Below are 22,958 nucleotides of genomic sequence, written 5' to 3'. Positions count from 1 at the left end.
TGATCTGGAAGGATTTGGAAAGAAGGCTGGGAAAAACATGTAGGGCTGGGGAAATAGTACAAACAAAGACACAGAGATGAGAGAAGCAGCAGGAGTCACTACTGGCCAGGACAGCGACCAGCTGAGAAGCAGAGGAAGGCTGGCTAAGTAGTTCAAGTGGGACCATAAAAAGAAAAGCTGACTGTGGCCAGGCAATGGGAGCTCAGCTAAGGTTAAGGAAACAGGGAAATGCATGATGTGTACATTAGTGTGATGTAATGTGTACACGCCCCTGCGGTTCACAGAGGCCAGGGAAACAGGGCTGGCTTGGCCCCAAAGCAGTGTCATTGCAGAGTGACTCAGCTCCAAGCAAACACTCACTGGGCTCAGGAATTGGTGCAGAGAGAATGATACTGTAGAGTTTCTTGGCCTCCTCCACATGCTCTGAGATCTTGTCAATGTTGAGCCGAGTTTCCTCAATCTATAATCAGAAAGACAGTAACTTTCATCATCACAGAGGAAGAATATATTCACAGCTGAGATCTCCTTGGTGAAAGATGTGCTCCTTCTGGGTTTGTGGTCGAAGAGGAATGAGTAAACAAATGTCCTCCCCTGCCCAGTAAGTGCCCTTTCCCTGATCTAAAGAGAACAGTCATTAAAAATCCACACTCGTCTCTCCCTGAGAAGGATTCATGTGCTCAGCTTCCGAGGGAGGGAAGGTTCAGGATAGAGTTGAGAAGAGCGAGGAAATCTTGGGACGAGGCCTCAGAGGGTAGGGCCACAAAGCTCCTCAGGCAGCTTCTTTACCCCTCAAGTAAGAAGAGAATATGAGAGAGAGGGGAAGGAAAGAAGGAAAAAAGGGAAAGGAAGAGAACAAGCCTAGAGAGTGGAAAAACAAAGAGAAGAATGGAAGGAAGAGAAAGAAACAGATGAAGATGACAGAGGAGGGGGTGAGAGAGACAGACGGACACAAGGGAACGGCCATGTCAGGAGGCAGCCGGAGCTTCCTCTGGGCACATATTCTAGTAAAAGTCTTGTACCAGCTGATTCTCTCAAAAAATCAGGACCCAGGAGTTCGAGTCATGGACTATTTCTGCACATTTCTAAGGTTCCTGATTCTGATTGCACAGAGTGGGTATCATGAAACCCTTCCAGCAGCACTTCATGCCCACATAGAACACCACCCCCAGATACCACGTATAAGCCTCAAGTGTAGCCTCAGCTGCCCCTTCAAAGGCACCAGCATATGTAGAGGAGGAGATGTCAACACTTGCAGTGTCTCTCCCCCTCACTCCCAAAATGAGGGGCATGTCTACACTGCAACAATTGACAAACAGAAGTCTGGTGAAATGCCACACATCAGGAGCCTTACATCAGAGACACAGAACAATACACAACACAATCGAGTACACATGCAGCTCCCGCATCCCTCTCCTCCAGCGGGTGATTTGCCGCTTTTTGAAAACTTGATTGTAGTTCTCCAAATTAGACTGAAAGTAGGAGAAATAGAACTTGAGCTCTCTAACCCTCCAGTTGGTATTTCCACCACAGAAGCAAGGGATTTTGCCCTCCAAAAATATATTGATTGGCTTAAATGTGCCAGAGATTGAGAGTGGAATCACTTGCTTAGATGTGGAGAATAATTTTGCAATGTAACAATACCATCAGAGTATAAATATACATACAGGTAACTACCCAAATACCTGTGAAGCATCTGTAAGCAAAACAACCTATAGGACTGTATTGGTGCCATTATTCTTATTTATTTATTTGTTTGTTTTTGAGACAGAGTCTCACTCTGTGCCCTGGGTACAGTGCTGTGGCATCACAGCTCACAGCAACCTCAGTCTCTTGGGCTCAGGCAATCCTCTTGCCTCAGCCCCCTGAGTAGCTGGGTACCTGCCACAGTGCCCAAGTAGTTTTTCTCTTTTTAGCAGAGACGGGCTCTCACTCTTGCTCAGGCTGGTCTTGGAACACCCGCCTCAGCCTCTCAGAGAGCTAGGATTACAGATGTGAGCCACTGTACCCGGCTTTAATGCCATTATTCAAAGAAGGGAACTAAAATTGAAAGAAGTCGTAGGTCACATAGCCAGGGACAGGGACAGCCCTCGGTAACCTCCAGACTCCAAATGGGACACTGTTCCATTCAACCTAATACTTACTCCTTTAAATTCCCTATTCTGTTTCACTTTTAGCAGAATTCAAAGCTTACCCATCTATAAAAAGGACCTGGGTTACCGCCCAGAACCTGGCTTTTTAGGTAACTCAGATATTGTCACCTTCCCATTTGCCTCTTACATCAGCCACTGGCCCCTCTTATAACTTGTGAAATGTCATTTCATCACACCATGTTTCCTCTTCCATCACATGCCTGTCTTGCCAAAGCAACTATACTGTTTTATGGCATTGAGGAAAAAAGGCTTTCTAGAATAAAATGCACTAACCATTTACATGGACTTAGATTTTACATGTTCATTAGATCGGTTGTCTTAGAAATTCTCTTCTGAAGAGCACTCTGACCCAAAATTTGGTCAACAGTAGAAAGACCAGAGACAGGAAGTAGCTGGGACAAGACCACTGGGAAGCTTAGTCACTCCAGGCATCTGGAGACAGGACAGTAGAGGGTGATCCAGCCCCATGCATAGGAGCTGGGTCCTGGGTGCTCTATCCACAACCTGCCTATGGGCCTGTCGAGGCCCAGCGAGCCCTCCACTCACCCCCCCAAGCCACCATCCACCCACTGCAGCTGCTCTTTCCTCTGTCCCACCAAGCCCACCATTTGGAGGCATTTCAGGGACTTTGATTTCACAACAATTTAGTCAATTCACCAAATAATCACAGACCCTCTTAGGACTTCAGGATGGGCAACTGGCCAAAATCACAGAGCTTTCTTTTATGAACTCGGTGACTTTTCTTTTTCTTTTTTCTTTTAAAAGTGTTGATTTTCCTGAAAAATGACAGAATTTCTGAGTATTTCATGGTGGCAGCTTCATGTGATTCCTTTAGTGCAGTGGTTCTCAACCTTCCTAATGCCATGGCCCTTCAATACAGTTCCGGTGGGACACGACCCACAGGTTGAGAACCGCTGCTTTAGTGTACTTGCCGATAACCAAAAAGTCATGAGGAGCCTGGGGGAAGGGCAGGAAATGCTAGGAGGAAACTGACAAATGCCCTATCTAAAAGCTTAAGGGCCATTTGTATGTGAGATCAAGTACACTGATACTACTTTACACAATCTTATAGTTAAGCACTAAAATTGACTGAACATATATTTTCTTTTCTTTTTTGAGACAGAGTTCCACTATGTCACCCTCAGTACAGTGTTGTGGCATCACAGCTCACAGCCACCTCATATTCTTGGGCTTAAACAATTCACTTGCCTCAGCCTCCCAAGTAACTGGGATTACAGGCGCCTACTACCACACCCAGCTATTTTTGTGTTGTTGTTATCCTTGTTGTTTAGCAGGCCCAGGCTGGCTTTGAACCCACAAGCCCCAGTGTATATGGCTGGCACCCTAACCACTGAGCTATGGGCGCCGAGCCTTGAACATATATTTTCATCAGAAATGATGCCAGACCCTTTACGGTACTCCCGTGAGGTCATCATCATCAGCTGCTTTTTCACACATGAAAACACTAAGCTTAGAGGAAAGAGGCAGAGGAAGTTACTCCAGGCCATATTGCAACCCTATCTCTGAAACCAGGAAAACATACAAGAACCACCTATGGAAGGTTCCTCTATCAGCTCCTCCAGGTTCATGTGCATTCAGCCTACACCAGGTTACCGTGCACGTCGACAGTTTTTTGAGACTGGTTCTGTCGCCTTACTTCTTCCCCCTCTAACCACAGTTCAGCCCCCTATATGAAGAGCTCTTTACACAGAGAGCCCTCGGGAAACATGGTTGATGGAACCAACTCAAAAGTGGATTTTTGTTTGTTTTAATCATCATGTTAAATTTGAGTAAACATGTTCCCGATGCCATCTTATTTTCTGTTGCTTTCTAAAATGTATTTTCAGTGATTTGTCAACATAGGGGAATCTCCATGGTAATAGGATTTAAGAAAATAAGTTAGATCAAACCAACTGGGTTCAAATTTTGGCTCTACCCACCTCTTAGCAGTTTTATGACCTTGAATAAGCCACTTCCCTGTTCTCGTACCTGTGAAATGAGAATTATCATAATTCTCACTTTAGGGTTTTCCTAAGGATTAAATGAGATAATGCATGTCAAATGGTTAACATAAAGTGCATGCTTCATGAACATTAGATGTGACAATAATACAAAAGTAGCAATTACTGCACATTTACTATATGCCACATACTACAGCATACCTTTACAAGCGTGACTCATTAATCCTTACCCCAGTTGTAAGGTTAACAAAACACTCTGATGTCATCAGCAGCCACCCAAGGAAATCTAAGGACACCAAACTAACCACTCTTCATGGTGGGGGTTGCCAGTCATAATTACTATATTATACTAATCATCATCATCTAACCAAAAGCAAGGAGTTATTTTCAAGGCATTTACAGCTTCTTCCCTCTGGGCCTAATTATCCAGGAGAATCTTAATCAGACAATGGAAAGCAGAGAAAGTGCTGCACTAGAAAATTGGCAGGTTGTCCCAGGCTAAGGTGGAAGGCTGAGCAAAAAGCTTGGTTTATTCTCCATAAGAATTATCCTATAAACTTCCAGGTACCTTGTACCTCTAGCTGGGCATTAAATCCTGCATGCTTTTTATTGTAAACTTATGTGCCTCCCTTTCTATGGTGATAAAAATAATGGGGTTATAGCAAATAACTAATTGCCTCTTTTCACAAATTATTACACCTTTACTTTGCCCCCAAAATGGCATAACCCAAAACAGCCCTTATTAGAGCTTCTCAATCAAATCCTCTTTAATTTGTTCACTTACCTGTTCTAGAAACAAACATTGATAAGAAGGGAGGGAAAAGTCACCTCAGTCAACCACACAACAGAAGTCAGGTATATAAAGGGGCTTTTCAAGACTGGGACTAGTGGTTCAATTCTCCATTTACAAACTAAAAAAAATATTTTAGAATTGCATTCACCAGCTGAGGCTTCAAGACTGGTTGCCCCTTGCAGTTCCCCCAGCTAGGTGCCCCCATCCCACCCCACCCCACAAGGCTCTGCAACAATCTGTCTCTTCTCACCTCTCTCAGTCCGGACTCAGCCTTTGCAAGGGCTGGGACCATGTGCTGCTCATCTTTTAGCACCCGATAACCATCACTGTGTCAAGCACCTGGGGTCACTCAGTAGGCATTTGTTGAATGAATAAATGATACAAGTAACTTGGGAGACAAGTGCACTTCATTTATCACTGCAAATAGTCTCAGTTTGTTCTTCTAAGCACGCCTGCTATGGGCTGAACATCTGTGTTCTCACACAAATTCATATGTTGATGCCTAATCCTCCCTGTGATGGTACTTGGAGATGGGGCCCTTAGAATCCAATTAGCTCATGAATAGGGAGCCCTTGTGACCAATTGGTGCCCCTACAGGCAGAGTCCAAAGAGCTAGCCTGCTCTCTCTTTCCGGTGTATGAGGGCACAAGGAGACCACAGTCTGCGGCCCAGAAGAGAGGCCTCACCAGAACCTGACCACTCTTGCACCCTTATCTTGGACTTTTAGCCTCTAGAACCATGGGGAATAAGTTTCTTTTGTTTATAAGCGACCCAGCCTATGGTACTTTGTTAGAGCAATCCGGTCTAAGACAGCACCCAAAAAAGAAAACTTTGTGTTTGTTCATCCTTGTTAACAGAAGGTCCATGTCAAAAAAGGTTCTGTGAAAGACTAAATGCTAGGATTGCCAAGTTAAGCAGATTTCTTTATTACAGGACTTCTTGGAGCCTTTAACAAGTTCGTGGTGCATTTTAAATTTCCAAGAGAGGAAAGGAAGAGGAAGAATTTTCAAACATACTTGATCACAGAAGGTCGTCTGCATTTCACGCTGCCATCCATGACGAGCGCTTTGACCCATCAAGGAACCAGTCCCTGACCATGCCCTTTCTTTCTTTTAAACAGCCCAAGAGGATGAATCATGATCCAGTCAGTGGTGATCCTGGCAATCTTGAATCTTTGCTATGTACTCACTTTCCTGGTGTCCCTTCCAGCTAAGGGTGACCAAGACTGTGTTACCCAGGGCCTGCCAGTGGGCCACAGGGAAAGACAGCTTGGAGGAGCTGGGTCTTTTTCTTCTTAGATAAAAGGATTTAGGGACTTTTCTAGCTGCTCTCTTTCTTACTGCTTGCAATCCCTTGCAGGATGATGCCAGTGGAACTTTGACTCCATAGTGGCTTCAAAACACAAACACTAATTTTTTAATGGTCCTCCCAACAAGAGATGGGATCTACACACTGCTCTCTTAAATCTGGCCAGCTTGTGACTGCTTTGACAATGCAGCACAGAAGTGATGTGCTGTATGACCTCAACAGCTGAGATGCTTGCCTTGCAGCACTGAACCTCCACAGAACATATCCAGTGGCCTGGAGTGAGCCGCCCTGTAAGAAACCCAAGCACAGAAGAGGCCACGTACAGGTGCTCTGGTTGACAATCTCTGCTGGGCTTTTCCTTCCAGTGACTCCCATCCAGGCATCAGACATCAGAATAAAGACATCTCTGCAAGCTTCTAGCTTCCCTGTGTTCTGGTCTTCCCAATAAAAGCCCCAGAAACTGTGGAGCAGAACATAACCCAGCCCCCACTGTGCCCTGTCCAGGTTCCTATCCTACAGACTCTGTCAGCATCACAAAATGGTTGTTTTGTATCTCTAAATGTGGGGGACATTTGTTATATAGCAAAAGATAATCAGAGCAGACACTAACTTGCAATTGTAAGGGAAAAGCCAAGAGGATCACAACGATGGTGATCTAGAACCCCCACACCTTTAAACTGCTGTGTCATTCCTGATTCCAGCTACACAATTACATATCTTCATTGCTTAAGCCATAGCTAATCAAAAGCATCCCTAAATGATACACTATGCTGCTGTTCGAGGTCACAGATTCAAGTCAAGGCTCTTGTCCTTTGTCCCATGGGTTCTGTCAACCAACTTGCTTGTCCTTCCATTTCTGGTCTCTCCCACCCTCCACAAACTACAATCAGAATGATTTTCCTAAATACACTCTAGCCCCATCATGTCCTTGCTTAAAACCTTCGAAGGCTCCCGATCACTTTGCAGTGGTTCATAACCTGCAGTAGAGAACAGAATTATCTGAAAGAATTTTCTCTGAATCCAGAAGTCTGAGCCATTCCATCCCCTGTAAATCAGCTACGCATATGTTCAAGAAGCTCCCCAGGCAATTCTGATGGCTAGACTATCTCAGAGCCACAGAAACCTTCTCTCAATTCCTCTTTCTCCCTCCAGGCAGAGCTTGTTGCCATTTCTATTATCACATGATAACTTTTTAAAAATTTCTATCACCCTTGCCAGGTGAGGAGACACTAGAGGGCAGGGATCCTGTCACACAGAATATTGTATTCCCAGCACCAAACACACTGTCTGCATGATAGTAAAGACTCATATGTTTTGATGAATAAATAAATGAACATAGGACAAGAAAACCCTAATGTTTCTGCTTCTGAAGGCAGGTCCATTTCCTCTGAAATTTTGTTCCGCCAACTGAGCAGACAGACCAAGGAAAATACAGACAACTGCAAATTAGACAAAAATATGGAGTTTGTCATTTACCAGGTTCTGGCTTATCAGTTTAAGTAGCCTGAAAACCCAAGAGCCAATCCTTTGAATGTAACAGTGTGAATCACGTTCCAAAAATACCTTGGCCCTGTGACTTCATCTGCACCTTGCAAATGCCTCTGTGACCAAGCTGTGATTCATGCTATCGGCTCTCAGCAAATACCCAAGAGAGACCTCCTGGAACAAGTCCAAAAAGTAAGTTTGCTCATAAGAGTGCTTTCCAAAGAAATCTACTTAACTGTAACCTGGCAGGGTGTACTGAGCATGGTCCATATTATCTGAAATGAATTTTACCCCAAATCCCTATGATCTGAAATGAAATTTTCTCCCAATTTCAAGGATATTTCCAGACCACATGCTATAAAATGAACATTGTAGTCTGTACTTATTCACAAGTACATTGGGGGATGGAATGTGATGAAAACTAAAATTTGCTAAATATATATTTACTAGATGATAGGCACTGTGCTAGCTATATACTCTTTCTCATTTTATTTTAAACAGCAGGTAATATTCTTGTTTTCAAGGAAACTGGGGTTTAGAAGAGTTAACTTTTCCAAAATCGTCACCACCGGTAGTGGGGAGAGCTGAGATTCAGACCAGAATCTGTGGAGCCCAATCCTCGCAATCTGTTCCCATGTGCTCCTGCCCCACTCCCCTGGAGCCCATCCTCTATCAGATTCAAGAATGGAGGAAAGTGACACTGCTTAACCCCAAGCTAAGCACTTTTGGAGTGTTGCCTCCTTTAATCTCTGACAAATCTGAGAGGCGATTATTTTTCTCCCATTTCACAGATAAACCCACTGAGACTTGGAAAGATTAAGGAAAGTGACCGAGATCACACAAGTCATAGCAGATAAGGGATTTAATTTCAAAGACCATGCTCTGCCCACCTTCCCACGTTGCCCCCTTCTCTATTCCAAATATAATAGGGCTTTGTGGGTCTTTTTCCTAATGATAGCAAAGCATCAAACAGAGAGAAAGCAGAATAAACCAAACATCCCTGGAGGTCTTGTGACGTCTTCAAAGGGCCTCTCCAAAAATGCTATCATCCATCCAGTCCTTTTCTGTCAAGATAATGCTTTCCAGACGTGTAATCTTATTGTGATCTTCATGACAGCCTTGCAAGGTTAGGTACTTACATTCCCAATTTCCAGAACAGGACATTAAAGCTCAGACAGGTTAAGTAACCTGACCAAAGTCACACTGCTATGAAATGCTTGAGTGTGGGCTCAGTGCCTGTGGCTCAAGCGGCTAAGGCGCCAGCCACATACACCTAAGGTGGCGGGTTCGAATCCAGCCCGGACCCGCCAAACAACAATGACGGCTGCAACCAAAAAATAGCCGGGCGTTGTGGCGGGTGCCTGTGGTCCCAGCTACTTGGGAGGCTGAGGCAGGAGACTCGCTTGAGCCCAGGAGTTGGAGGTTGCTGTGAGCAGTGAAGCCATAGCACTCTACCCAGGGGGACAGCTTGAGGCTCTGTCTCAAAAAGAAAAAAAAAAAAGAAATGCTTGAGTGTGGACTCAAACCACGTTTGAAGGATAGAGCCCACTACCCTCATACTGGTTCAGGAGCACAGGGAGAACACAGTAATCAAAGAAGATTCTTATCGTAGGTCAAACATTCTTCATATCTGATTCTCCAAGGCAAGAATGTAGGGATAAGCCATGGTGACATGAAACATCCCAAACCCCTCCCCATATCCCCCACAAAACTGAAGGACCTTTTCCTTCCACAATCCACAACTGAAATAACACTGGACTCACAAAACCCAAATGTTGTTTGATCTCACTATGACTCCTCCGCCAGAAGGGCAGTCCCACCCACAAGGAGGGTGGGACCTGCAGAGAGTTTACAGCTAACTTCCCCATCAGGCCAGCACATGCTCACATTCACTCTTAAACCCATTCATTACTCTAACAGGTAAATGGGCATGACCTGTCAAACCCCACTCCACTCCATTAAAAGAACTAGATGGAGGTTTCTGCTTATTCTTCCAAGTCCATAATCGAGAGGATGAGAAGGGCCTACATTCTCCCCCACAAAAAGAATATCATGCCTCTTGCTCTCTTTCCAGGTAAATAAAAAACCCAAATAAAGATGCCAGAGCCGGTAGCAGAAACCTCAACAACAATGAGCTTTTTGTTTTTTTAGGTATCATACACTGAGCACATACACAGCAGATGCTACACTGTATGCTTTACAAACGTTATACCACGTGAGCCTTACAATAACCCTACAGAGAAATATATTATAAACCCCAAGTTGCAGAAAAAGAAAGCAAGGCTCAGCATGCTACCTTCATGAAGTCAATAGCTGGTTAGAAGCAGGGCTGAGTTATGAGCCTAAGTTTAGCTGGTTGCATGGCCTGTGTTTCTGCCCATGACACTCCTCCACAACCTTCCCACCACTCGCTAACTACCTTAGCGCCATCCCAACCAGGACTTTTAGGATCAGAGTATGTGCCTCTGTAGACATAAGCTGGTAGTTTCTTGGTTTCTCAGTTATCCTTGAATTAAGTCAGAAGGTTTATAAATTTTTTGGAAGCAACAAATTTAATCTATTTGAATCACTTGGCCGAAAGATGCATTTTTATTTTTACATTTATGGCTATGACCCTGTGGTTGATTCTGTATTTAAATGATAAACTTTAGGCAGGGAAGGATATAATTAAAATACTGCCATGTAGCGTTAAGACTTTAAAAACACCTCTTCAATTATTACTATATCTAATTGACCTTCTGCTGAGTTTCTTAATAAAATTGTAAAAGTCAGAGCCTTCCAAGTAAGTATTGAAAAGAGAATCCCCTTGTAACTTCTTGTCCAGCCATCTGGCCCCAGTAAAAGATTGTGTGTGGCCTTTCTCTGTTACCTTGAAAGATCTGAGGTTTTTTATTCTTACTAAGGAAGCTGTGTTTCCTTAGATACATTCAGAAAAAAATACATGACAGCCGCCTACCTCAGAGAAGAACTCGTCCATAAAAGCCGTGTTGTCGATGGCAATCTCGACCTCATCGGTGTCATCATCCTGTGTGAGCTGTTTCTGTAAGAAAACAAAAGGAGTCAAGTGTGAATAAAAACAGTTAGTAGCAAGTACCACTGAATGGTCACTAAGTACCAGGAGCTATATTAAGTATTTTATAAGTAACTTCCTTTAAAACTCATGACAGCACTATAACACATCAAACTTTGGTGCTGCAAAGTCTGAAATTAAATACTAGTTCTACCACTTAGTGACATTTTGCTAAAGGGAAGGGAAGAGGAAGGCGGGAACAAGCAAGTTACTAATCTTGCTGTGCCTAGGTCTCCTTATCTGTTAAATGCTGATAATAACACTACCTATTGCATAGGGATGTTTAAGGAATAAACGAGATAATGAATATATAACGCTTTTACACAGCGCCTGGTACACTGTGAGCACTCAATAAATGCTAGGTTTTGTTGCTGTTTGTGGTGGTGGTGATGGTGGTAGTGGTGACATATTACTATACTTACTCTAGTTGAGGAACCTAAAACTTCAGGAGGTTAATTAACATGGTGAAAGTCACACAGCTAAAACATGGAGATAGGCAGACTCTAACCCAGCTTTTGGATTTGAACCCCACACTCCTGATCCCTTGTCCACACTGTTAAAGCAGGTTCTAAACACAATTCCTCTGAAACACAAGCTTCAAATCCTCACAGTAGGATCTTCCTGTTTTCAGAAACTACCTGTTACAAAGGAAACTGTCCTGTGTCACTCCCTGGCTGACAGTTACTATTTATAAGGAAGAGGAAGGTCTGCCCCACCCCGAAGCACACTCTGGTGGGACGCAGGCTTTCTCCAGCTCATCCAACTTCCTCTATGAAATCACAATGTGGCTATCTACAGGAAGCGATTCCATTCTCACCCAGCATCAAAGGCCAGAGCAATTTCGACATTCTTCCTGAATGTGCTCCCCTGACTGCAGCTGCACTGCTCACTGCCGATTTCTAAGCACAGAGAGAGCACTGGTTGTGGAGGATGGAGGTGGGACAGCAGATAAACTCTCTATACCTGCCTTTTCACAGCCTTCAGTGCCTCCAGCCATCTAAGCTACAGGTAAGTCACTCTGGAGCACTGGAAACCCCACAAGCAAAGAAAGCCACATGAGGCCTCTCTCCTCACCCACTACCACCACCACCTGAATCTGCAGTAAGAGGAGTCACTGGGAATACCCACAAATATTGGGGTTCTCCAACTACCTGGGAAGCCCCCTGACTGGCTCTCCTAACATTCTCTGGCTGGTCTGGAACAGTCAGCATCCCCAGCATAAGAGCCACATTCAACGGAGGTGAATTTGAGGGCACTGCTACCACCTCCCTGATTATTTTCCCCAAACTTGTGAGTCTACAACCTGAAGTTATCCAATGACAGCTCACTTCCTAGAATTTAAAGTCCCGCTGCCTAACAGAACACACAAGGACCCTTAAAATCCAACCCTACTCGCACATCTTCCTCTGTGATACATCGTCTAGACCAAGCAAGCATTTGGAACTCCTGGCATTTCCTCCACGCCATTCCTTCCTATCACTGTACTGTCACACAGGGCTCCTTCTGAAATGCGTTCATCCAACTGGCAAAATTTTACCAAACTTTAGAACTCGGCTCAGACAACCTGCATCACTCACTTGACAGTGCCCCGCCCCAAGCAAAAGTTAAAACTCCCTAAGCTCCCTTTGCGCTTTGTACAAACCTTCCCCACAGCCACCACAGCCTACTATTACTTATCCAGTTGCTTAACTATCTTTCCCCATAGACCATAAAGTCCTGGAGACTCAGGATGTAGATACTGTGTGTGTACAGGTATGTGTGCATGTGTCACTCGTGCCCTAAACACCTGCCTTTGCAGGCATACCCTTCACCCTCCCCACGTGATTCTGGGGAGGCTATAAGTCATGATCCAAGCTCCACGAGCAGTCTGAATTGTGAAGGGAGTCTGGAGGGAACGGGGCCAGGTCAACCAATGGCAGGACCCAGCAGAGATGGCCATCAAACTCCCAGAGCTATCCTTGCGCCCATCCTTCCCAAGCCACCCGTGGCTTTGATCATGTTCTAACACATCTTCCTCGGTCTTCCTTCAGTGAGTTGAACAGTAGCCTTCCAGTGCATTTCTTTTAATCATTTAGCCAGACTAAGCTTTTGTCACTTGTGATTAAAACTGAGTACTGTACTAGTCATTAATTAATTTATTCCACATGTCTACTGAGCACTTACCACACACCAGGCAAATAACAGAAATGTAATCAACTTCAGCTGAATAAATAACTAGTGTTCACAGAGCCCAGCAGCCTAGATTCACCCATCAGCTTCTAAAGTCTGAGATAAAATGTTCCCTTCACCAAGTATCATAAACACTCGGGCCCCTCCGCGTTCTCCACAAAGTTCTAGCTCCAAGAAGATCCCTGTAATCCTCACTAGAAAACAGGAACCCACTTCCTCTTGGAAGGCCAGTTAATGAGCTTTTGTTCGGAGTGTCCTTACTTCTGAGATCATCTGGAGACCCACACTGAAGGGAGACTCCAAGTGTGTGTGACACAAAGCCACACGTGCACACACCCACACCCGCCCTCCCACATACATACACATATATACTCACACACACACATACACCCCCACACACATACACCTCACACGCACCCACATACACACACACACCTACACTCACCCACATACACACAAACACACATATACAGCCACACACACCCCCACACACCCATATACACACATATACCCACCCACATACACACACACATACACCCACACCCTCCTACATACACACATACACACACACACTCACCCACATACACACAAACACATACATACACCCCCACACACACCCACTCACATGCACACATATACCAACCCACATACACACACATACACCCACACCCTCCTACATACATACACACATACATACACCCACTCACACACCCACACACAAACACATATACCCACACATATATATACATATACCCACACACACACATACCCACACACAGCCATATACATACACCCACTTCTACCCCCAGACACACACATATCAACACCCACACATACAGTCACATTTATATACCCACGCCCACATATACCTACACCCTCCCAAACATACATATACCCCTCCCACATATCTATACCAACATACCCACACATACACCCACACTCAGCCCCCCACACACACATCCTCCCAAACATACATATACCCATAAACACATACATACATTAACATACCCACATATATATACACACACACCCACACATACACACATACCCCATACATATACACCTCACACAAACACCAAAACACATACCCCACACACATCTACACACACAGACCCACACACACAATATACCTATACACACACACCCATATACACACAAACACACATAAAACCACACACACACACAAATACACCCACACATCCCTACACTACCAACTCCATGCCTGTACATCCCCCACAAGATGTCAACTCAGTCTTCAAACAAGCACACATGCTGAGGAAGTGGGAAGAGGTGAGGTTTCTAGAGGCTGGGAACATCTGTGTCCTGAAGCACGAGAGGCAGGCACCTAGCTGTCCATTGTACTGTAAGGTCCTGAGACCCCCTAGAATGAGCACATCTCTTGGCCAGGCAGCTTGGTCCACCTTTTGTGAGAGAACATTGTTACCAGTCACGGGCTGTGAGAGCTTAACAAAGCTCTGTGCCCTCCTGAGATTCTTATGTGTAAATAGTAACATCACCACACACCTATGTCTTCTGTGAGGACTGTAAGAGATCACACATGGAAAGCTTCTAGCACAATACCAGACACACACCAGTGTCCTAATAAATACCAGTTTCCCCATCACCTGGTGTCAACACATAGGTCTAAAAGAACAAAATCTCCTATGAGTCATCACTGTCTTCCTCCTCTTCTTCCTGCTCAGGAAGCTCTCACACTACAGGCCAAATCAGTAAGATGAGTTACGCAGCGTCAAGCTGGCCAGGGTTCTGCACCTGTTCCATCCCATGCTAGTCACTGAGCCTTAAACAGATGGCACAACCCCTCTGCGCCTCATTTTCCTCATCTGAGGAACAGAAATAAGAGCATTTTGCTGGGCCAGGCACGGTGGCTCATGCCTGTTATCCTAGCACTCTGGGAGGCTGAGGCCAGAGAATCCCTTGAGCTCAAGAGTTTGAGGTCAGCTTGAGCAAGAGTGAGACCCTGGCTCCTATGTGTATAGGTATACTGTGTGTGTGGGTCTGTGTGTGTAGCGTGTGTGTGGGGGGGGTGTTTTGGTGTTTGTGTAAGGTGTATATGTGTGGGGTATGTGTGTATTTTCTATTTTCTGTTAAAAATAGAAAAACTTAGTGGGACATTATGGTGGGCACCTGTAGTCTTAGCTACATGGAAGGCTGAGGCAGAAGGATCACTTAAGCCCAGGAGTTTGACGTTGCTGTGAGCTGATGATGATGCCACAGCACTCTATCTTGGGTGACAGAGACTCTGTCTCAAAAAATAAAGTGTGTTGCTGGGCCTTGCTGGTGCAACAGGCCCTCTACCATTGCATCAGCCTTCTACCCAGTTCCTACCTCTATTATCTCTCTGCTCCAATCCCATAACATCCCTATTTCCCAATGCATGATGATTCCCTATAAAAGTCTTCAGCCTGTGTGTCCCATGATGTGGAAGTTGCTGTGGCCCATTGCTTTCCACCAGGCCCTCATGCGCTGTCAACCTACTCTCCTGTCCTCTGCACACACCTCATTTATTTCTGCTCTGGGGCTTTCTACACTGCTCCAGCTACAGCAGCTGGACTTGGAAACCCTCCATCATCCACTGTATTCACCAGACCTTGTACCAATGCCTACCACTTTCTCTGGGCTTTGAACCACTTCTTGCAAGGAAAAATATTCAATTCTCAACAAGCTGTGAAAAACACCTTTCACAATTTCATTGCTACTAGTTCTGCAAGCTTCTTTGCTGCTGGCAGACACAAGCTACCATTAAGATAGCAAAACCATGTTGAGAGAGTGATTTGATTAACTATACCATTTCTTATTTGAGATATAATAAACTAAATTTTGATTCGAAACTGGACATTTCACATTTAATGACCTAATATTAGCACTATGTCCCTGCCTTCCCTACCACCACCAATATACATAAGACTAACATGTCTCCCACCTTCCTCTCCTATCCAAACTCAGCCCTTAAGGCCCAGCCCAGGTCCCACTTTCCCCCCACAAAACTTGCCTCAGTTCATATTTTTCAAATACTTTTATGAGTTGCGATTCTAATTTCCAAGATCAATTTTAAGCAGCCTGAGATCAGATATAGTATCTCATAAGTCTTTGGTAGCGCCAGGGTACTTGGCACAGAGCTGGGCACATACCCATAAAAGTTCATTTGGTGTCAACTGACTAAATCTGTCTGTCATGTGTAAAGAGGTTCCATGCCTACGGCATTGCCAAAATTTACTCTTAGGTTTACAAAAGAGAATCCCTACAAAGTCTACCCCCTCTTCCCTGCCTCCTACTTCTGTAAAAAATATATGTTGTCTGCCAAGCTCAAAACATTAAATAAGGTAACATTTTCAAGTTCCTCGTGTAATGTATAGCACACAGTAAAAACTCAATAAAGTAACCACATAAGAGATTTAACCAAGTCAACTTTTCTATGGTTTCAATCTGGCCATAAGTTTTTTTTTTTTTTTTTTGGACACAGAGTCACTCTGTTGCCCCAGTAGAGTGGTGCTAGAGTGCCATAGTGTCATAGCTCACAGCAACCTCAAACTCCTGGACTCAAGGGATCCTCCTGCCTCAGCCTCCCGAGTAGCTGAGACTACAGGCACCCGCCACAACTCCTGGCTAGCTTTTTCTCTTTTTTCTTTTTTTGAGATAGAATCTCACTATGTCGCCCTCAGTAGAGTGCCGTGGCATCACAGCTCACAGCAACCTCAAACTCTTTGGCTTAAGCAATTCTCTTGCCTCAGCCTCCCAAGTAGCTGGGACTACAGGCATCCGCCACAATGCCTGGCTATCTTTTTGTTACAATTATCATTGTTGTTTAGCTAGCCCAGGCTGGGTTGAAACTCACCAGCCCAGGTGTATGTGGCCAGTACCATAACCACTGTGCTATGGGCACCAAGCCAGTTTTTCTATTTTTAATAGAGACAGGGTTGCACTCTTGCTCAGGCTGGTCTTGAACACCTGAACTCAAGCAATCTACCTTCCTTGGCCTTCCAGGAACATAAGTATGTCTTTGAAGAGGAAAGGAGAGAAAAAAAACATAGGACTTTTAGGGATGAATGCAAACCTCAAGATTTTACCATCAAATCCCTTAGAGACGAGAAACCAAGGCCCAAGACCAAATGATGAGTTATTGACACAGACAGGAATAGAATCCAGGTTTCTGGATTTCCTTCTTCCCGCACACGGTTTTTCCCACTGTAGCATGCTGCCTCCAAAAACATAAAATAACAATAACAAAGTTTAGCCCAAATCAGCAAATTTGAGGAAGAGGCCCTGTCAACACATGTTATCTGGAGTCTCATGAAACTAGAACTCCCACCAGGCTTCCCCACAGCGTGGGCGCAACCAGACCCCCGGCAAGGGCTCCTGCCCCTCTGACCTGGGTGTGCACTTATAGGCATCAGAGACCCCAAGGGCAAGGGAAGTACACGATGCCCTTTATCTTCATCCCACATGACTAAGCTTAGACAAGAAGAGAACTTCACCATCTTTATCAAAGAATCAAAGCATGTGGTAATAGAAACGTTACAGTAGCTGCAATATTTGCCACAATAAAAAACCTTTATTTTTTATGAGAACCACGAGCCTCACCACCTGCTTCCTGCCCTCCCCAGCTTCTGGATGCCTCTCTCGCACCAGAAGACGGGAGATAACACCAGTGACATAGGCTTTAATAACCTACAACCTGAGATCTCATCTCCCCTGAACTCACCCCTGAAATGTGTCCCAAACTTCAGAGAGGACAGCCAGGGCAGAAAGCGGAAAGACCTCAGGACCTCAGAACTCCTCTCACTTGGTGCTCACTGCCTTTCTCTCTCTGCCTTCTCTATCATCCTTAGTCTGAGGAGTCCCTCTCCATTAGCTCATATAATTAATAAAATTATATTTGCAAACCACAGAGCCCCTGCGAAGGGCCAGGTGGCGACAATGCCCAAGCTACTTTATGTAGCCCATGTCAACAAATCCCATCTATAGTTTCTAGTTGAGAACCTGCAGGTCAGAGAAGATAGAAGAGTTATTCAAGGTCTACCAGCTACTGATTTGCAGAGCCAGGGCTCAAGCTTAAGTCATGTGTCCTAACCCCTTCTTATCTCTACCCTACTCAGGGCAGCCTCCCACTGAGTGCAGCCAGGGGCCCAGGAAAGCCTCCACCCAGCCCTGCAGAAAGCACCCTGCGCTGGGAAAGCAGAGCTATGGGCCATGGGGACAGCACTTCTCTATGTTAAGCCTTGGTTTTCTCACCACATAAGGAGCTTAGCTTTCTAAGGCGGCTTTGTGGAAGCCCAGGACACCTCACATGTGCTGCAGAAACTACTTGGGATAGTCAGACAGGGAAATGTCAAGCAGGTGGAGCTCTCGGGGCTTGTGGGCCTCTCTAATCTACATAGCTTCACTTTTAACTGCTTTATATACTAGGATTGAATATATATAAGATTTCATTTTAAGAAACAATTGTTTTTGTTTGTTTTTTTAAGACAGAGTCTCAGTCTCTCGCCCTGCACCCAGAGTGCCATAGCGTCATAGCTCATAGCAACCTCTTATTCCTAAGCTCAAGTGATCCTCTTGCTTCTGCCTCTCAAGTAAATGGGACTACAAGCACCTGCCACAGAGCCCAGCTAGCTTTTCTACTCTTATTAGAGATGGGGTCTAGTTCTCAGGCTGGTCTGGAACTCCTGAGCTAAGCAATCCACCCTCCTCAGCCTCCCAGAGTGCAAGAACTACAGGCATGAGCCACATGCGGAGCCAAAGAGTGTTGTCGTCAAAAAAAAGAAAGCTGTCAAAGAGCTCAAGTAGACAAATGGATGCCTTCTAGGAAATAGAAAGACAGCCCCTCACACCTTCTCAAGTCAAAACACAGCTGCCACAGAAGTTTAAATCATCAGCATTTCCTTAAGAAATTTTGCACATCAGAGCAGCAAGGCAGAAGGGATGAAAAAGGGAGTTATCCCAAAAGGAGGGATGGCTCAGCCCTCTGGAAGGTCATCAGCTCTCTGAACCTCCCTCAGCTACAGGTGCCAGACCCCAGGGAGAGGAAAGGGTCTTAGCATAAGACAGAAAGCCCAGGGGCTCCCAGGAAAGAGTTTCTGGGTGAAAGAATTAATGGCAGAAGGGAAGGGACATATCTGATCCTTCACTTCCCACAGTGGGGCATTAAAAGATGCTAGGCCCTCCTAGCACAGACAAGTAAGCATAACAGATTCTTGCACCTTCTTATCTCCATATTTAAACAGATCTTTGCTCTGGAGGCACAGACTCTTCTTTATTAACCCAGATTTTCTCCCGAAAAATTTGATTTAAAGAGACAATGGCACAATGACATCTGGTTCTTCCAGTCTCTCTTCTTTCATTTACAGAGCCAGAAATTCTGAGTATGCGTGTTGACTCTCAGTAGGCACCGGGTGCTCTCTGTTCTCCATTTAGTGTCAGGTGACCCTTCTCCAGTGTGCAGTTCTCTCACTGAGCTGTGTCTTCTCTTTCAGCGAAACTCTCCCAGAGGGAACATTTCCCTTTTTCTCTGAATTGCATCTTCCCCAACACGCTTGTCAGATGAACCAAGAGGAAATCAACTGATAATGATACCCTACATGGGCCTCCTGCTCTTACTATCAAGATGTTGTTGTAGCTGAATAATGTGAGACAAGAATTAGCCCTATTTGAAAGATGAAGACACTGAAGATAAGCCCAAGGCCAGAGACTCAGAATGGACAGGAGCCCAAGTCCCTGAGGATCCCACTCCATGCATTCTCCCATAACGATAATAATAGCAGATAATATGGGTGTATATTTTGCTGTGGTTTCAAATGCATGATTTAATTTTCACACAAACCCTATGAAAGACAAATATTACCTTCCACATTTACAGATGTGGCAACTGCTTAATCAGGTTAAGTAATTCATCTAAAATGATTTAGCTAATAAATGGCATCATTAGGACTCACAAACAGGTCTGTGGGAGACCAGGGCCCCTGCTCTCACTAGCTACAGACCACCTGAAGCCACCCTCCCCACCCCAAGTCAGTGATACACTCTTGCTTTTCAGGGGATGCTGAAACATCCATAAAACCAAGCTGGATTCATTCATATGCATGAATGCAGACACCAGTGGGTAGTCTCACGAGTGGGCATGTGCGCAGTCAGACCTAGCTCTGACTGCCCAAGATACCAATGGGTAATCTCATGAATGGGCCTTTGTGCAGAGGTGCAGAGATAGGTCTGACTATCCAAGATGAAAACCAGCTCTGCCTCTAAGCAGCTGTGTGAACTTGAACAAGGTACTTAACCTCTCTGCTTCAGTTTCCTGATTTGTTAGACAACGAGAATAATCTGCTCACACAATTGTTGTGAGGATTCAAGTTATCACAACTGAAATGTTGAGAGCCACACTGGGCACATATTAAATGCCTGAGACTATGCCATCTACAGCAGCGAATTGGGCCTTCTTTTCTCTAGAAAGAGTTAAAGAGTTTCTGCTAAAGACGCAATTCTGATGTCAGTTCTAAGAGACAGTGGCTGTCTCAAAGAGGGGATTTCATGTAGTCACTGGAATTTTCTTCATATATTTTAAATCTGTCATTGTTTACTCTATGCTTTTAAAGAACTAGACCTGAATTCTGCTTGATATTTACGAATCTCGTGATCACTCATTTCTAAATAGTTAGTCATTTCTACTTTATTTTTAGCCAAGAGTTATTTAGAAAGATAGTTTAAAATTTCCAAAATGGGTCAGCCTAGAAAGGACTATTACTGTGTTAATAATTTCTAATTATATCACTGGGCAGGAACATGGCCTGTATGATGGATATTCTGTATAATTTGACAGTTTCTTTGTATCTTAACACAAGATCAGTATTTCTTAATCATCTACATGCATTTCAAAGGGACATACATCCTGTCCCATCCCCGCATGCCTTGTTGATTCCTACCTGCTTTCGCTTCTCCAGACGTGAGCTAGGTGTAGAGAAGCAGCAGTGAGGAGTCTCACAGAAGGAAGGATTGCCTTTGCTTATTTGGTGAAAAAAAATTTTTTTAAAGAAAAAAGAAAGGAAAAAATAAAAGGCAGAATTAAAGTAAAAGGGGGCCCTCTGGGCAGATGTTATTTATACTGATGAGGAATCTACGGTTAGAAAGGTGAATTCATCTAAAATGACACAGCTAGTAAGGAAAAAAGCCAGGACTGGAACTAATCCAATGCTAGGTTCAATCCAATGTTCTCTGTTCAATGCTACATTAACGCAGAGAGGGACTTGGGGGGTCTCCGTGCCCCACCACACCCACTGTGTTCTCCTGCTCACTGTAAGGTTCCATGCAGAGAACAATTCATTCATTCATTTAGCACTTCCTGAACATCTAACATTTGCCAGGCAATAGTCCAGATGCTCAGACCAAACTCAGACCTCCTGCTCTCCAGGATCTCATGGTCTCACAGGAGACAGACACACACACACACACACACATACACACAGAGGTCCTTCCACTGTCATGCAACTCATGATGATAGCATTTAGCATAAGGAATTATATACCAGGAGAAGATAAGGTGCCCAATCTCTCCTGAATTCAAGGTCAAGCCTGGAGGGAAGATGGAAGCCTGTTAGAGAATGTTTGTAAGATGACTCCTTGGGGAAATTTTGAAGATTGGGTGAATTTACCCCCCAGCCACAGGTTTTTCCTGATTTCTCTCTCATCCCAGGAGCCATTCCAGGAGATTCAAAGGAGACCTTCTTCCTCCTCCTGGAGAGCTCGGTGTCCTTTGGGTCCTTCCCCCTCTACCCCAGGCCTGTTGACTCTGACTGCCTCGCTCCCTCCTCCCTTGGGTACTGGCTCCTGAACACTCTACAGCCTTCAGTTCTCAAAGATACAGAGAAGAAGGAAGCAATGAACAGTGTCTCACTCCATCCTCAGCCCTCTCCTCAACCCTTCCTTTCAGTCTGTACCATAAGCCCCTCCCTATCATGGTCATTCTAGAATAAATAATAGTCACAATAGGTAACATTCAATGAACACTGGACATGTGCAAAGGATTTTTCTAAGACAAATGCTTCCTATTTGCCATGAATTTGTACCAGTCTTCTGGGGACACTCCCATCTTACAGCTGAGAACACTAAAGAATAAAGATGACAAGTAACCTGCCCAAGATCCTGCAGACTGGAGGGTAGGCTGGACAGCTGGCTGCAGAGCCTGTGTCCTCAGCCATCTGGAGTGATGCCTCTTAACAGCAACCCCACCCCCACCCCAGCTGTAGCATGCACACTGGTCACAGGAAACACACTCCCAAAGGACTATAAAACAGATGCTGGGCCACAAGGACAAGGTCACAGAAAACAAAAAGAAGCTGAGAAACTGTCGCAGACCACAGGAAGCTAAAGGAGAAGGGACAACTGAATGCAATGTGTTGTCCTGGATTGAATCCAGGAAAACACAAACATACAAAATGGAATAAGTGGTGAAAGCCAAATAAACTCTAGAGCAGGCGTCCTCAAACTACAGTCCATGGGCCACATGCAGCCCGCCTAGGACATTTATCCGGCCCACAGGGTGTTTTTGCCACTGCTGCCTGTCCTGCTTAGCAGCTGACTCGTCCCGGGGCCCGCAGTCCAGCCCTCCAACGGTCTGAGGGACAGTGAACTGGCCCCCTGTTTAAAAAGTGTGAGGACCGCTGGAGTTTGGAGAATGATAATGCACCAATATCAGTTTCTTAGTTTTGGTGGGGGTAAGATGTAAACAATGAGGGAAACCAGGGACATGCAGACAGGAACTCTCTATACTCTCCACGTAACTTTTCTGTAAATCTGAAAGTAATCTAAAATTCAAAATTTATTAAAAAAAAAACAAAAAACAAACTGCCCTGACTCAGACAATAAACATACTCAGGCAGTATATGCTCCACTAATCTCTTAGTGGAGTTGAACTTCACTCACTCTCCAGACAGAGACTGACAGTTGCCATGGAAATGGTCCGTGACAGAAAGCAGAATAACCTAACAGAGGAGATAGAGGTGGGCTGGAAGGGAG

The 22,958-nt window shown here is 44.7% G+C and overlaps 1 protein-coding gene across 1 annotated transcript in view; it reads right to left on the bottom strand.

Moving 5' to 3' along the window:
• Positions 1–22,958, bottom strand: part of STX3 (syntaxin 3) — a 40,895-nt gene that overhangs the window by 12,396 nt on the left and 5,541 nt on the right. The window contains exons 2-3 of the mRNA XM_003801374.3: positions 10,654–10,737; positions 361–460 (exon numbers count right to left, since the gene is read on the bottom strand). Coding sequence (XP_003801422.1) covers positions 361–460; positions 10,654–10,737 — 184 coding nt within the window. The remainder of the gene's footprint in view (positions 1–360; positions 461–10,653; positions 10,738–22,958) is intronic.

Source organism: Otolemur garnettii, unplaced genomic scaffold (genome assembly GCF_000181295.1).
Source record: "Otolemur garnettii isolate 467f Iridium unplaced genomic scaffold, OtoGar3 scaffold00209, whole genome shotgun sequence".
NCBI lineage: Eukaryota > Metazoa > Chordata > Mammalia > Primates > Galagidae > Otolemur > Otolemur garnettii.
Note: the sequence above shows the minus strand (reverse complement) of the source record. Positions and strands in the feature narration are given on the sequence as shown.